This window comes from Ranitomeya variabilis, chromosome 1 (genome assembly GCF_051348905.1).
Source record: "Ranitomeya variabilis isolate aRanVar5 chromosome 1, aRanVar5.hap1, whole genome shotgun sequence".
In the NCBI taxonomy this organism is placed as follows: Eukaryota; Metazoa; Chordata; class Amphibia; order Anura; family Dendrobatidae; genus Ranitomeya; species Ranitomeya variabilis.
In genome coordinates, this window is record NC_135232.1 from 306,265,822 (window position 1) to 306,281,576 (window position 15,755).

General features: G+C 42.4%; 1 protein-coding gene across 1 annotated transcript in view; it reads right to left on the reverse strand.

Moving 5' to 3' along the window:
• Positions 1–5,327: 5,327 nt before the first annotated feature.
• TBX5 (T-box transcription factor 5) overlaps positions 5,328–15,755 on the reverse strand; it is a 140,566-nt gene continuing 130,138 nt past the window's right edge. Inside the window, exons 9-10 of the mRNA XM_077296451.1 lie at positions 9,431–9,657; positions 5,328–7,202 (exon numbers count right to left, since the gene is read on the reverse strand). Coding sequence (XP_077152566.1) covers positions 6,628–7,202; positions 9,431–9,657 — 802 coding nt within the window. The 3' untranslated portion in view covers positions 5,328–6,627. The remainder of the gene's footprint in view (positions 7,203–9,430; positions 9,658–15,755) is intronic.

The window sequence follows — 15,755 nt, forward strand, 5'->3', positions numbered from 1 at the left end:
TACACCACTTATCACCATCTTCATCTGTTACACCGAGAGCCCTGAGGACCCAGCTTCACCTGTGGGAAGCCATACCATTCCTGGTGCCATAACATTACCCCAGTGGACACCTGGAAGCAGCATCAGTCACCCCTGACCGAATACCACAGGTGGCGTCACAAACTTTTATTATTCAACTAACCCCTTTAAAGACCGTCCCTTTAACATGGGCGCCCAGGGCCATGGACCAGGTCGCCGCTGCCGTGACACATCCCTTTACGTACCAGACCCGGTACCAAGTATCCCCAGGCCCTGGCGAACGACTCAATGAGCAGTGCCTGGTTTTCTTCACACATACCGCTTAGAATTATCACCAAAAAGGTCTATCTTTGTTTCATCAGACCAGAGAATCTTATTTCTCATAGTCTGGGAGTCCTTCATGTGTTTTTTAGCAAACTCTATGCGGGCTTTCATATGTCTTGCAATGAGGAAAGGCTTCCGTCAGGCCATTCTGGTATAAAGGCCCGAACGGTGGAGGGTTGCAGTGATAGTTGACTTTATGGAACTTTCTCCCATCTCCCTACTGCATCTCTGGAGCTTAGCCACAGTGATCTTGGCGTTCTTCTTCTCTCTCACCTAGGCTTTTCTCCCACGATTGCTCAGTTTTGCTGGACGGCCAGGTCTAGGAAGACTTCTGGTGGTCTCAAACTTCTTCCATTTAAGGATTATGGAGACCACTGCGCTCTTTGCCACAATTCTGTCTCTGAGCTCCTTGGCCAGTTCCTTTGACCTCATGATTCTCATTTGGTCTGACATGCACTGTGAGCTGTGAGGTCTTATATAGACAGGTGTGTGCCTTTCCAAATGAAGTCCTATCAGTTTAATTAAACACAGCTGGACTCCAATGAAGGAGTAGAACCATCTCAAGGAGGATCACAAGGAAATAGACACCATGTGACTTAAATATGAATGTCTGAGCAAAGGGTCTGAATACTTAAGACCATGTGATATTTCAGATTTTCTTTTTTAATAAATTTGCAAAAATTACTACATTTCTGATTTTTAAAGTCAAGATGGGGTGCAGAGTGTACATTAATGAGAAAAATGAACTTTTTTGAATTTACCAAATGGCTGCAATGAAACATAGAGTGAAAAATTTAAAGGGGTCTGAATACTTTCCGTACCCACTGTATTTATGTTACAGATAATTTATGTACTTATCTGCTTGTGTAATATTATCCTGTGAAAATTACTAATATCCCCGTGTACCCACCAAAATTCTTCTGTATCTGTGGTATTCTGCCTTACTTTTTAACCTTTTTTTGAAGTTGTTTAATAAAATGTACTATTTTAACTGATATGTGGCTGTATGTAAAGCTTCTTTTTTTGGTGTTATACTGTACTCCTTGCTTTATGACTGACTCTATTTAGGATAAAATTTGGTGTCTTTATTTCATTTAGAGGCACATGCCCCTTATTGAATTAGGTGTATCTCTTATCTAGCATGCTCCGCAAACATACATTTACTCCAGTCAACTTACATTCTGGAGTAAGTAACAATACTATGCATAACTTTTAGTGAATTTGACAGGCAGGCCATGCTACGTATTGGCGTAGCTGGCCGAGACTGGTTTGCAAATGTAAAATTGCAATATTTTAGCGCAACTTTTGAGTTCAATCTCGCTCAATACTGCACCCACAGTGTTGTGATAAATGACTGATACTCTGAATGGTCAGTTATAGAATTGGGGTATTCCCCGGTTCAGTGCAGAGTCTACTCTTATTTAACTTATTTATTAATTCTAAAGAAGATGAGATTAGGTTAGTGCAATCCATTGAAAATGTTTATAAGTTACAAGCTGGCTTGGACTAACTGAGTGTTGTGACTAAAACTCAGCAAAGTTATGTGACAACCGACGTGGTTTTTACTATAATCCAAAGCAACCCAATGAACGGCTATGACTTTTCAGTCCAACATGGACCTTCATGAGAAAGGTGGACAGTGTCTTTATGAAGTATTAAAACTTCATAGTGCTGAAGTATGGTGTCAATGTCACTGTCTGGAATGGGTGCCATATCTTCCATGAGTGCCGAGTTTTACTCATAACATACACTGCAGATTGGAACCCTACTCAGGCACGTCTCCTACAGTTCTGGAGTGCCATATATGATTAGTTATTGGACTGAGTGTTTGGGCATCCACTTGCTGATGAGGTTCAATGTGGGCAAATGTAATTTTATGCACCTCGGCACTAATAACCTTAAGTCACCATATATTCTATGGGGAGTAAATCTAGGAGAGTCACTTGTACAGAAGAATCTTGGTGTACTCGCAGATCATAGACTAAAAACAGCATGCAATGTCAATCAGCAGTTTCTATGACCAGCAGGATATTGTCATGCATTAAAAGAGGCATGTACTTGTGGGACAGGGATGTAATACTACCGAAAGTGTTAGTGTGACCTCATCTGGAATATGCAGTTAATTTCTGGGCACCAGTTCATAGTAGGGAAGCTCCAGTTTTAGAAAAAGTACAAAGAAAAGCCACACAATCGATAAAGGTCATGGAGAATTTAAGTTCTGAGGAATAGTTAAAAGAATTACATTTGTTTAGTCTTGAGAAGAGAAGGATAGCGTTGGACATTGGAGACTAATGAAGGAAGGTGGCCATTTGACCAGGTGGAATGTAAGGTAAAGGAGCCCCCCCCCTTAGTAAGATTGGAGATTGGTGACTGAAAGCAGCCTTAACTGTTTGCCATAAATAAACACTTGGTAGTATTCGTAATATATGAGGTGGGGTGCCCTGTGCCTGCCAACCTGAATATGGCTTCCATTTCTTCCTATTTTCTATCTGTGCTGCATCCTCATTTATTTTTCATTTTCTTCCAGATTCATTAGCTACAATCTGTTTGAGTCTCTATTTGTAAAAAATCCATCCAATGCCAGTGTGAGCCCATTTAAGCACACTCCCGACACATCTAATGATCTTTCAAAACTGAAACTTTTTGATAAATCTTTGGATTGCATGAAGGTGGTGGATCAGAGAACCTCCAAATAACAGTGTTTTTTAACTTGTGATCACTACATAAATAAGGTCTGGAGCACATTCCTGGTTTCCTGATTCTTGGCTCATGTTGGCAGATCCATTGCTGTCTTTCATATTAAGTACCCCCATGAGAGATAGCTGTGGTTTTTTGTTTCTTTCTATGCCTCTCCATGTATGCTTGGTCACAAAAATCTTGAGGCAAACAGGAGTGATGATTACTAAACTCCTTTGTCTATAAATTGTCACTGTCAGCTGTATTAGTGGAAAGTTTTCCTCTGAAATATTAATTCCAAAATCAAAAACATTTCCTTTATTATGTCTTCTCATAAAAAGGTTTTGATGGAACCTGTAAGATAAAGATCATACAGTCATTTGTACATTTAAGTGCAGAATTCATTTGAGCGCAAAAGATTTGCACTCCATTGGTCCGGTTTCAGGCCTGTCCTCTTTGGCAGCAGGACCAGGGCACAAATCTTTTTGCTCAACTCTACTGCAAACCTTTGTCGGTAACTTCCTCAGCAAATTAAGATGACAAGCTGACTAATTTTACTATTGGTCTTCACTTTTAAGTGTGTTTGGAGAGGTTTACTCAAGATAGCGAATGAAATAACATTGCACGGTTACTGAATTATGGCATAATTGCAATTTGTGTGAGAAACTTTCCCAAAAAAAGATCAAGCAGAGAAAAATATATTATCTTTTATTATATAACAATGTCAACACAACAGTTAACAAACATAGCACAGCGTGTTTTTGGAGAGGGCAGGGATCCAATGCCCAAGCATGTTAGGAGGGTAGACTGTGATCAAGGTTAATGGGAAGTATCTCAACTTTACCACTGCAAACTTAACAATGGATTAATGGTAAATATCTGTTTTTTTGTAACAGTGTTTTAATTAATACCATGTCATACTTAGAATGTCTAAGGCCTCTTTCACACTAGCGTCGTGCACTGCACGTCGCTATGCATCGTTTTGCAGAAAAAACGCATTCTGCAAAAGTGCTTGCAGGATGCGTTTTTTCTCCACAGACTTTTATTAGGGACGCAGTGCGACGCATTGCCACACGTCACAACCGTCGTGCGACGGTGCGTCGTGTTGCGTCGGACCGTCATCACCAAAAAACTTTGCTTGTAACGTTTTTTGGTGCGTCGTCTGCAGCATTTCCGTCCGCGCATGCGCGGCCGGAACTCCGCCCCCGCCTCCCCGCACCTCACAATGGGGCAGCGGATGCGTTGGAAAACTGCATCCGCTGCCCCCGTTGTGCGGCGCATTCACAGCTAGCGTCGGTGCACCGCAACGTCGCATAGCGACGTGCAGTGCACGGCGCTAGTGTGAAAGTAGCCTAAGGGGTGAAGTTTATCATGGTGAAGAGTGCCAAATCGGTGTAGAGACTTATAGGCCATGCAATGTTTCCCTGGGAATTTAATTGCTATTTCCAGGAGGTGGCCATAGAGTTCTTGTCCTCTTTTTCTCTAAAGAGGTGATTTGCATATACAAAGTTTGGCAACAAGTAGTTTATAAAACCTGAAAATCGGGGTCCACAAACAGAAAAAGGAAAAAGCCGGCTCTCTGATATATCTCTGTATAAATACTCTTTTACTTCTTCATGTAATATAAAAAATATCACAGCCACATGTAAAGTGATATTACAGAGAAGACAGTGAGCCGCCTTTTTCATTTTTGTGATTGTGGATTTGAATCTCTAATTGAGTAGCTGAGCACCTGTGGATGATCATCGGTAAGTGTGGTGAGCTCTTTGGAGACATTTCCCCCAATTCATTAAAGGGCTTGTCCAGTCTGAGGGTACAAGTGTGCAGTCACTCTATGTGATTGCAGACTTGTGAATCTTCACACCACGTGCACTGCGTGCTATGACGATTCCTGGTGCTATTTGCATAACTGCGGCCACATTCTGACTAGACTGTATCCAATCTTGGTCAATACACTTGCATTGACCAAGGCCGTGCCCATAGAGATGCCATGTGACCACATGTATGCAAATAAAATACTTGGGATCACACGCCTGCTGCTCCTGGCACCAGAGAATCCTCACAGTGTGAAATACGCACGATGTGAGGATTCACAAGTCTGCAGTCACATAAAGTGACTGCAGGCTTGTAGCTTAAGACTGGACAACTCCTTTAAGACTTGGGTTTTGAATGCAATTCTTAATGAAGGCAGCATTTGAGTAGGATGTCCCTAATTCATAAAAAGGTCCTGTCAGCTGGTTAAAAGTGATCATTTTTTCCTCTTATTTTTTTCCCGCTGCTCCTCTCAATGTTTTTTTTTTTTGTTTGCCTGTTTTTAATCCACCTCATGGCTCCAGGGATATGGTCCTATTCATTTAGTGCTAATTTTTATGGTCTTTACCATGGGGGAGTGACTATCAGGATTCTCTGGGGGGGTGTCTTTAGGCTTCTCTGCGTTATTACCCTGTGAGCACACCTCACTTAGTAATGACCATAACAACAAGCACTAAATAAAAAGAGTCATATCCATCCATCTGTCTGATTTAAAAAAAAAATGCGTAGTACTCAGGGAAGCAGCAAAAATAAAATACAAGCAAACACTGGCCACTTTTCACATAGTGACAGGTCATCTTTAAGAGGAGTGTGCCTTAAAGTAAATTACGAGCATCTTACAATTGTGTGCACCTCCACGAGGAATGTAAATGTATAACATTTCTTATGGAATTTACACCGGTTTAGTATGGTAAGTTATGATGGATCTTCTAGGTAGGCTCCGCCACACGCTGTCCTACCTCAGCACCAGCCACTTTTGTGTAGCTGGTCGGGAAAGATGTGAAAATGGCAAAAGACCTAAAATTCTGCGACATTTCAAGATGTTTTACATCAGATTTCTGGCAAAAACAACATGGTGATTTGGGCCCCTTGTTTCTATATCTGAAGCTGGGCAGACTTAGAGCATTTAGACTTGTTATAGTCATCAAAAATGTAAAAATGTTTTGTGGGTTTAACTACCACAATTTGTTCACCTGAATTCCTCACAAACATACACTGTAAACTGTGTGTACATTTATGGTAGAATATGTAACTGTATTAGTCCTCCACCCATTAAAAGAAAAAGTAATCGCCATAAAATCCCGGAAGGCATAGTTGTATGATAACATCATTTCCACTCTCCAATACAACCTTACTGTGTCCAATATTTTGCTGAAGTGTGTATAAATCCATAGGCTCCAGCCTCCACTATCACACAGTGTAACACACTGCAAACACCAATTATTTATGGCCGAGGCATGCAGGTGAATTCATGAAGTGCATGAGTTTTTCATTTTCTTATATGTGTATACACCATTATGATGCAGTCTGTTGTATGAAGTGCAAAGCCTATATATAGGCTCTTTCCAACAGGCTTATCTTTTTCATCAATTCATCGCCCGTCCAACATTTCTTTCTGTCCTACTTGTGATCCTGGTGTCGGGAGAAAGTGAAAAACCAAAGTGAATGCTTGTTTAGAGAAGTTCAAGAAATAACAGTTCTCCATACGAATCTTGTCCTTTCACCATATGTCTACTTTCTGTGGTCCTAGAGACAGTTTGCTTAGACTTTACTCAAAACTTTTGTCTCATGTCTTTGTTAACTGTTGTCATTCCAGTCTTGTACCATGCCCACTCCATGGACAGTGTGATACTGATGTGGGGATAGGGTCCGTGGAACACCATGTGGGTAGAGGAAGTCAGAGGACTGAAGTGATGATGCCTGTTGTAATCCAGACTGAGGAGCACATTGCCTCACGATAGCCTGGTGAGAAGGTTGATGTTGGAACATTGTATGAGTATCGGCAGACTGTGAACTTCCATGGTTACCCAATCTGGGCATAAGTGAGCTGGAGGTAAAATGAGCAGAGAAGTGCTGGTAGGGCAATCGCTCCATAGATTGCATCCCTCCTCCTACGGTACAGCTGCTATAAGTGGGTACATTAGACCAACTATTACAAGAAATGTCTTCTATGCTTGAAACTTGTTCTGTAGCAGAAGTTGAATTAGCATACATGCAGGCCTGGCGTTGGGCAGACTCTGAGCGAAAGGGTGTTGAAGATGAAGAAGAGGAGGATGGCTGGGAGTACCCAGACCTGTAGTATGGGTCTTCTTCACTTGGAGATGTATCCATGTAGGGCTTCTTATAAGGATGCTCAGCTGATTCTTCACTCGCTGCAGAGAAAGTAAAGGTTTCTTATAAAAAGCATACTGTATATATAATTTAGAAAAACTGGTACTATACAACCATTATTTCTGATATTGTCATCATTACATAAGCAAATATATTAACATGTAAACCATATTTCTTTCAATTATTTTTTTACCTGAGTTAATAATTTGAAATTCCCTAGTGGCAATTGTTAGAAGAGGTCTGTCACAAGGTAATTAGGTCTGAACTTTGGTGATCCAATAAGGTTTTACAACCTTGAATTTGGTCCTTCTCTATTAAAGAGGTTTTACCAAGATTGAAAGTTATTTCCCACCCAAAGGGTAAAGGATCATCTACAGTTCCCTGGGGGGTTTGATCACAAAGACCCCCATCAATCTAGACAACAATGCTGTTTAGAGTTCTATCTGAATTGAGTGGAGGTCAAGCATTCTCATCTGCGCACCATTCATTATCTATGGGACTGCCAAAGAAAACCGAGTACAGCTCTCAACTATGCTGAATTAAAGAGGATCTGTCACCAGATCTAAAAATATAATCTGGATCATAAAATAGACTACTTAGCCATGATGAAAATGGTGTGACAGACTGTCGTGCACCTGCCCCTGAAGACAACAATTTGTGTAGAGTGAATATTGACATGCGGTTTTATTGTGTAATGTTAAATATCAAATGTGACTAATGTACAGTGTTACAGTATGTACTGATGCTGCTGTGTGGGTACTGTAAGGTAACGCCCAAGGTAACTCTGGTACACTCAGCTAAGATGTAAAGTAGGCATAAGATTAGATATAGGTTAGGATTTAGGGCCCAGAGAAGTAACAGATAAAGCAAGACACAGTAGGTAGCGGTGGGCCTTAGTGATGTACAGTGACAGGAATAGTGTAGGACAGTAGGATACAGTTAAATGTTTTGGACCAGCCCAGCTTGGGAGAGGAAGGTCAAGTAAAAAGTGGAATCACTTCCTGGTTTAGTTAGTTTAAATGAAGTGTGATGTTCATGTGAATATGAAGTTCAAGGTGCTATGCGCTGGAGGCACGTGGAGTACATACTGTTCTGGCAGCATGAGGTTGTACCAAATTTCCTGCAAACCTTCCTGTAATGTCCGTAGCCTACAGACCCAACTAGGCACTAAGGAATATGGCTTAATCCCTTCAATACAAGGGAAGCCGGACAGAGAACCACTAGAGGAAGTTGTAATGGATTTTGAGAGTGCTGTGGAGCAAGATGGGAAATACCTGGGACTGACAAGAGGATCAAAAGTAGGGATAGTCGGAGCTGAACATAAGCAAAGGCTTGAAATGTACTGTGTTGATGGAACTGGAACAGTAGGGATCTGTGCCTGATACTGCGTGTTAAAGACGGATTGACTTGAACTGTCCAGTAAATGTGACCTTGTTAAACTGACCCAGGTGTCCTATGATATGTGTGCAGCTGATCCTGGAGCCAAGGACGTGGATGCAGCAGAGGCCTCTGTGTGTGCAAAGCAAACTTCACAGCACAACATATATGGACTGGGACACTGTTGGTTTGTGGGGTGCCAGGTTATGGAGAAGCATCGGATTGGCCACGGCTACCTCCCTGGACACCTTACACATTCTCAGTAGAATCTGCAGACTCTATAGCACTAGAGAATGAGAAATCATGTCTCCCAGGACCACTTACAGGGTGTAATAAGTTTCTAACACCATTTACAGTAGAACATGGTAGATGTGACCAGGCTTCAAAAATGGTTAGGTTGTCAATCACCCTGCTGTCGTCAGGACGAGATGAAACTGATTAGATATGAAGTGCAAGCCTATTGAACCACCCCCTAACATGAGCTAAATGTTACAGGAATTAAACCTATTTTAAAGACTAGAGGGAGCCTAAAACCAATCCAACAAGCTATGTGAGTAGAGTTTAATGAACCTAACACTGTGGTCACATTAGAAGGGTTGTTCTAGTGACAGATCCAGTTAAAAAGTGAATTTGGAGCATTTTTTATTGATAACGCATTTTTACTGAACACATACTTTTCTTCTGCTATATTCATTTGAAACACAGTTTTCACATTTTTCTAGGTATTCTTTCATAAACTAAATCATAAACTGATCCTTGGATTGTGGAAAAGCCCACAAAACATAAGTAGAGCTTTAATTCCATCATTTATGCATGTTTAAAAAAAATGTATTAAGAAATATCACACATATCTAATGCTACATTCTAAACATTACTTCTCATGTCCACATACCTTTCCTTTTTGTACAGTGGTATATAGTACCAGGTTCGTGTGGCAAGGAAGAATAGGAGTTGGAGGGAGGTATTAGGTCCTGAGAGGTGCTGCTTACACCATTCTCACACTGATACTGAGAACTGAGGTTAGAGGAACTTATATTTCGAGATTCAGAGGAGAATGGACTATGGTTAGATGTCACCTTTTGTCGCACGGTACTTCTTGGAACAACAGGATATTCTTTGCTGCAGAGAAAACATACGTTGATATAGAATGAAAGACATACCATACAATTCAATAAAGACTGCACAATAAGCTCTAAATTGCAGCCCTAAAAGCTTATTCATGCAAATTTTAATCGGTTTTAGAACATCTGGTTAGTCTGGTAAATTAGATGTTCTGTACTCTAATGTATCTGTTAGTGTCTAGCACCCAAGAAGTGTTTATAAAGAGGAAATCCTTGTTTTTTACACGCACTCTATGCAGAATTGCTTGGCTTGTATGCTCCCTACATACAGTTGTGTTCAAAAGTTTACATACCCCGGTAGATTTTATGCTTTCTTGGCCATTTTTTTCAGAGAATATGAATGACAACACCAACATATTTTCTCCACTCATGGTTAGTGGTTGGGTGAAGCCATTTATTGTCAAACTACTGTGTTTTCTCTTTTTAAATCATAATAATAACCCAAAACATCCAATTGAACCTGATTAAAAGTTCACATACCCCATTTCTTAATACCGTGTATTGCCCCCTCTAACATCAATGACAGCTTGAAGTCTTTTGCTGTAGTTGTGGATGAGGTTCTTTATTTTCTCAGATGGTAAAGCTGCCCACTCTTTTTGGCAAAAAGCCTCCAGTTCCTGTAAATTCCTGGGCAGTCTAGCATGAACTGCGAGCTTGAGATCTCCCAAGAGTGGCTCAATGATATTGAGGACAGGAGACTCAGATGGCCACTCCAGAACCTTCACTTTGTTCTGCTGTAGCCAATGACAGGTTGACTTGGCCTTGTGTTTTGGATCATTGTCATGTTGGAACAACCAAGTACATCCCATGCGCAGCTTCCAGGCTGATGATTGCAAATTTGCCTCCAGTATTTGCTGATAACATACTGTATTCATCTTTCCTTGAACTTTGACCAAGATTCCTGTGCCTTTGTAGTTCACACATCCCCAAAACATCAGCGATCCACCTGCTTTACAGTAGGAATGGTGTTCCTTTCATCATAGGCGTTGTTGACTTCTCTCCAAATGTAACATTTATGGCTGTGGCCAAAAAATTTAATTTTGGTCTCAACACTCCAAATTACCTTGTTCCAGAAGTTTTGAGGCTTGTCTCTGTGCTGTTTTGCGTATTGTAGGTGAGATACTGTGTGGCATTTGTGCAGTAATGGCTTTCTTCTGGCGACTCGACCATGCAGCCCATTTTTCTTCAAGTGCCTCCTTCTTGTGTATCTTGAAACAACCACACTGCTAGATTTCATAGAGTCCTGTATTTCAGCTGATGTTATTTGTGGGTTTTTCTTTGCATCCCAAACAATTTTCCTGGCAGTTGTGGATGCAATTTTTGTTGGTCTACCTGACCATGGTTTTGCTTTTACAGAGCCCCTGATTTTCCATTTGTTAATCACAGTTTAAACTCTGCTGACTGGCATTATCAATTCCTTGGATATCTTTTTGTATCCCTTTCCTGTTTTATACAGTTCAACTACCTTTTCTCGTCGATCCGTTGACAATACTTTTGCTTTCCCCATGACTCACAATCCAGAAACATCAGTGGCTGGATGAAAGAGTCTGTCTGGATTCCAGAAACTCACTCAGCTTTTATGCACGCACACTGATTACAAGCAGACAGGTCACGGGTGAGGATGTTACCTTTAGTAGCCATTCAAACCCATTTGTCAACTTCTGTGCATGTTATCAGGCCAAAATCACCATTGTCATTATGATTAAAAAAAGAAAACACAGTAGTTTGACAATAAATGGCTTCACCCAACCACTAACCATGAGTGGAGAAAATATGTTGGTGTTATCATTCACATTCTCTGTAAAAAGGCCAAGAAAGCAAAAATTCTGCTGGGGTATGTAAACTTTTGATCACAACTTTATATGATACATAAAAGGCTTAGTACACAGCAGAACATTCAACCAATCCTTTAAGGGCTGAAGGCAAATAGCTGCCTTCTGAACAACTGCAGTCCCCAAGACTTTTTAGCGTTCAAATTGTATATTAGTGAACCAAGGTACTACGTGCTATGCTACTCAGCTAGTTTATTCCTATGTTAATAATTCTATTGAACTGGTCTAAAATATGAGCCAAAGTTGATCATACCAATTAATTAATAGTGCTGTTATCCACTGTCAGTATTAGGTTTTGTGATTTCAGACTCAACAGATGTCAGCACAGAACTGTCCAAAGTGAAAACTTTAATTCCTCATATATGCTAAACTAATGCTTAAACCATATGCAGCGCCCCAGAGTCCTGGTCGTTGCAGTACTGTGGCTCCGAGTTCATCTGACCAGGTATCACAGACACCAATACATTTCACAGCCGGGCCTCCAGGGGGAGCTAAGGGTTCTATTCATTAGGCCACTCCTCACATACTGGTAAAACTGGGGGTCAGGCAGGAAGTGAGAACAGAAAGCTGACTGGGTTGGAACCAGGCAACACCTTGTGGCAGAGGGTGTTGTGGGGGAAGATTTGGTAGGGCCCCTGTCGGGGGTGGGATCCTGACAGAGGTCTGGCAACTTGAGAGAACGTGACGGGGCCGTGCCTGCTCAGCATAGCGGCAGTGCCCAAGGAAGGATTAGAAGCGAGATAGATTGTGCTGAGTGAGAAACGAGATCAAGCAACAAGGAGAAAACCAGTAGGAGTCGTGCTGTGAGACCGAGGCAACATCCTACTGAGGCGCACAACCGGCGGCCGGAACACCGAGGAAGTATTCATACATCTAGCTTCAAGCAATACTTCAAACCAACGGCAGGACAGTCAGTCATAGGCGGGCTGTCTCACCTAAATCACCTACGAAGACATAGGGGGCAACTTGTGGAGAGGGGCGACTCTAGGGTCCCGGAAGAGCTCCGAGCCTACCCGTCATACGGGTGCTGTCCTAACCGTAACATCAGGGAGGGACGGAAGATTAGCAGAACATCATCTGATCGAGTTGTGAGGGAACTTAAGAAACAGACACAACAGTTGTGGGGACTTTCCGTAAGCACAGCAGGGAAGGACCACAACACATAGCGCTAGCAGGAAGGCACAGATTTCCACCTGCAAGGAGAACTCTGGAGGTGCCATCGGACCGGCCGGACTTGCGCAGCCTGGTTAACCGTATTCTGGACTGAGGACCCAGAGATCTTCAGTAAAGAGGTAAAGAGACTGCAACCTGGTGTCCTCGTTATTTACTGCACCGCACCACCATCACTATCCATCACATCTATTACTGTACGCCCCTCAGCAGGGTCACGGACCGGGTCTAGCCACCGTGACAACCCCAGAGCAGAGACTAAGAGGCCCAGTACCGGGTACCCCTCGGCCCTGCGGCAGTGGGGGCGCTACACATACCTCCCAACTTTTGAACTTTTCGCGCGCCGCGGTAAATTTTAGGCCACGCCTCTGACCACACCCATTCATAATTAGTCACACCCATATCCACGTCCCAACCACCACCCATTTAGCACTGCTGATCACACTGTTTCATATACAATAATTATAAACAAAAAAATATGGCCACACAGTGCTCCATACTGTATAATGGCCACACATGATGCTCCATACTGTATGATAACTGTTGTGAATTCTGCTCTTGGGCTCCCTCCGGTGGTTGTTGGTGGTAGTGCAGTTGTCTTGGGGTTGTAATCCAGGGCAGGTGTTTCTGCTGATTGCAGCTCTACTAGGTATTTAGGTGTGCAGGATCCATGAGTCCTTGCCAGTTGTCCATTGTTCTTGGAGGGATTGCATCTCTCTCTGGTTCCTCATGCCCTGCTGCCAATTCAGCTAAGATAAGTGTCTGTTTTTTTTTGTGTCTGTGCACACATGCAGTGTGCTTTGCAATTCAGTGCAATTCATTGTGTTTTTGTCCAGCTTAGACTTTGTTTGGATTTTTCAGTCATGCTGGATTCTCAGGAGATGCAGATATACTTTCTATGTCTTTAGTTAGATGTAGAATATTTGCATTATCTGCTGTGGATATTTTTAGGATTTTAATACTGACCACTTAGAATTCTGTCCTATCCTTTTCTATTTAGCTAGAAGTGCCTCTTTTGCTAAATCCTGTTTTTCTGCCTGCATGTGTCTTTCCTCTTATACTCACAGTCAATATTTGTGGGGGGCTGCCTATCCTTTGGGGTTCTGCTCTGAGGCAAGATAGAATTCCCATTTCCATCTATAGGGGTATTTAGTCCTCCGGCTGTGTCAAGGTGTCTAGGACGTGTTAAGTACATCCCACGGCTACTTCTAGTTGTGGTGTTAGTTTAGGGTTTGCGGTCAGTACAGAGACCACCTACTCCTGAGAAAGTCTCTCATGCGGCTCCAAGGTCACCGGATCATAACAGTACAACTGGCCAACAATGAGTTAAATGCATCTCAGAAGAAGGGAAGAAAGAGCCATTTTTTTTTCTGTAGCCTGCTTTGTCTTTTCTTCCCTCTTTTCCTCTGGGTGACTGAGGAGTCTTGTGCTAGCATGGATGTTCAGGGATTAGTTTCTCGTGTAGACCAGCTTGCTGCTAGGGTACAGGGTATTTCTGATTATGTTGTTCAGACTCCACTTTTAGAGCCTAGGATTCCTACTCCTGATTTGTTTTTTGGGGACAGGTCCAAATTTTTGAGTTTTAAAAACAACTATAGACTGTTTTTTGCTCTGAAGCCTCGTTCCTCTGGTGATCCCATTCAGCAGGTTAAAATTGTCATCTCCCTGCTGCGTGGCGACCCTCAGGATTGGGCATTTTCCCTGGAATCTGGGAATCCGGCCTTGCTTAATGTAGATGCCTTTTTTCAGGCTCTAGGATTATTATATGATGAGCCAAATTCTGTGGATCAAGCGGAGAAGACCTTGTTGGCCCTGTCTCAGGGTCAAGAAGCAGCAGAATTGTATTGTCAGAAATTTAGAAAATGGTCTGTGCTGACTAAATGGAATGAGGATGCTTTGGCGGCAATTTTCAGAAAGGGTCTTTCTGAATCTGTTAAAGATGTTATGGTGGGGTTTCCCACGCCTGTTGGTCTGAGTGATTCTATGTCTCTGGCCATTCAGATTGATCGGCGCTTGCGGGAGCGCAGAACTGTGCGCGCTGTGGCGTTGTCCTCAGAGCAGATGCCTGAGCCTATGCAGTGTGATAGGATTCTGTCTAGAACGGAACAACAAGGATTCAGACGTCAGAATAGGTTGTGTTTTTATTGTGGCGATGCTTCTCATGTCATTTCAGTCTGCCCAAAGCGTACAAAGAGAATCGCTAGTTCAGTTACCATCGGAACTGTACAACCTAAATTTCTGTTAGCTGTGACCTTGATCTGCTCATTGTCATCATTTTCTGTCATGGCGTTTGAGGATTCAGGCGCCGCTTTGAACTTAATGGACTTTGAATTTGCCAGGCGTTGTGGTTTCCCCTTGCAGTCTTTGCAGAACCCTATTCCTTTAAGGGGCATTGATGCTACACCTTTGGCTAAAAAGAAACCCCAGTGTTGGACACAGGTGACCATGTGCATGGCGCCAGCCCATCAGGAAGATTGTCGTTTTCTGGTGTTGCATAATTTGCATGATGCTATTGTGCTGGGTTTTCCATGGTTGCAGATACATAATCCTGTGTTGGATTGGAAGTCTATGTCTGTGACTAGTTGGGGTTGTCAGGGGGTTCATAATGAGGTTCCTGTGATGTCAATCTCCTCTTCCTCATCTTCTGAAGTTCCAGAGTTTTTGTCTGATTTTCAGGATGTATTTGATGAGCCCAAGTCCAGTTCCCTTCCACCGCATAGGGACTGTGATTGTGCTATTGACTTGATTCCAGGCTGTAAGTTTCCTAAGGGCCGACTTTTCAACCTGTCTGTGCCTGAACATACCGCCATGCGGAGTTATGTTAAGGAGTCTTTGGAGAAAGGGCATATTCGGCCATCTTCTTCACCGTTGGGAGCGGGATTTTTTTTTGTTGCTAAGAAGGATGGCTCCTTGAGACCCTGTATTGATTATCGCCTCTTGAACAAGATCACGGTCAAGTTTCAATACCCTTTACCTTTGCTTTCCGATTTGTTTGCCAGGATTAAGGGGGCTAGTTGGTTTACTAAAATTGACCTTCGGGGGGCATATAATCTTGTTCGTATTAAGCAGGGTGACGAATGGAAAACTGCGTTTA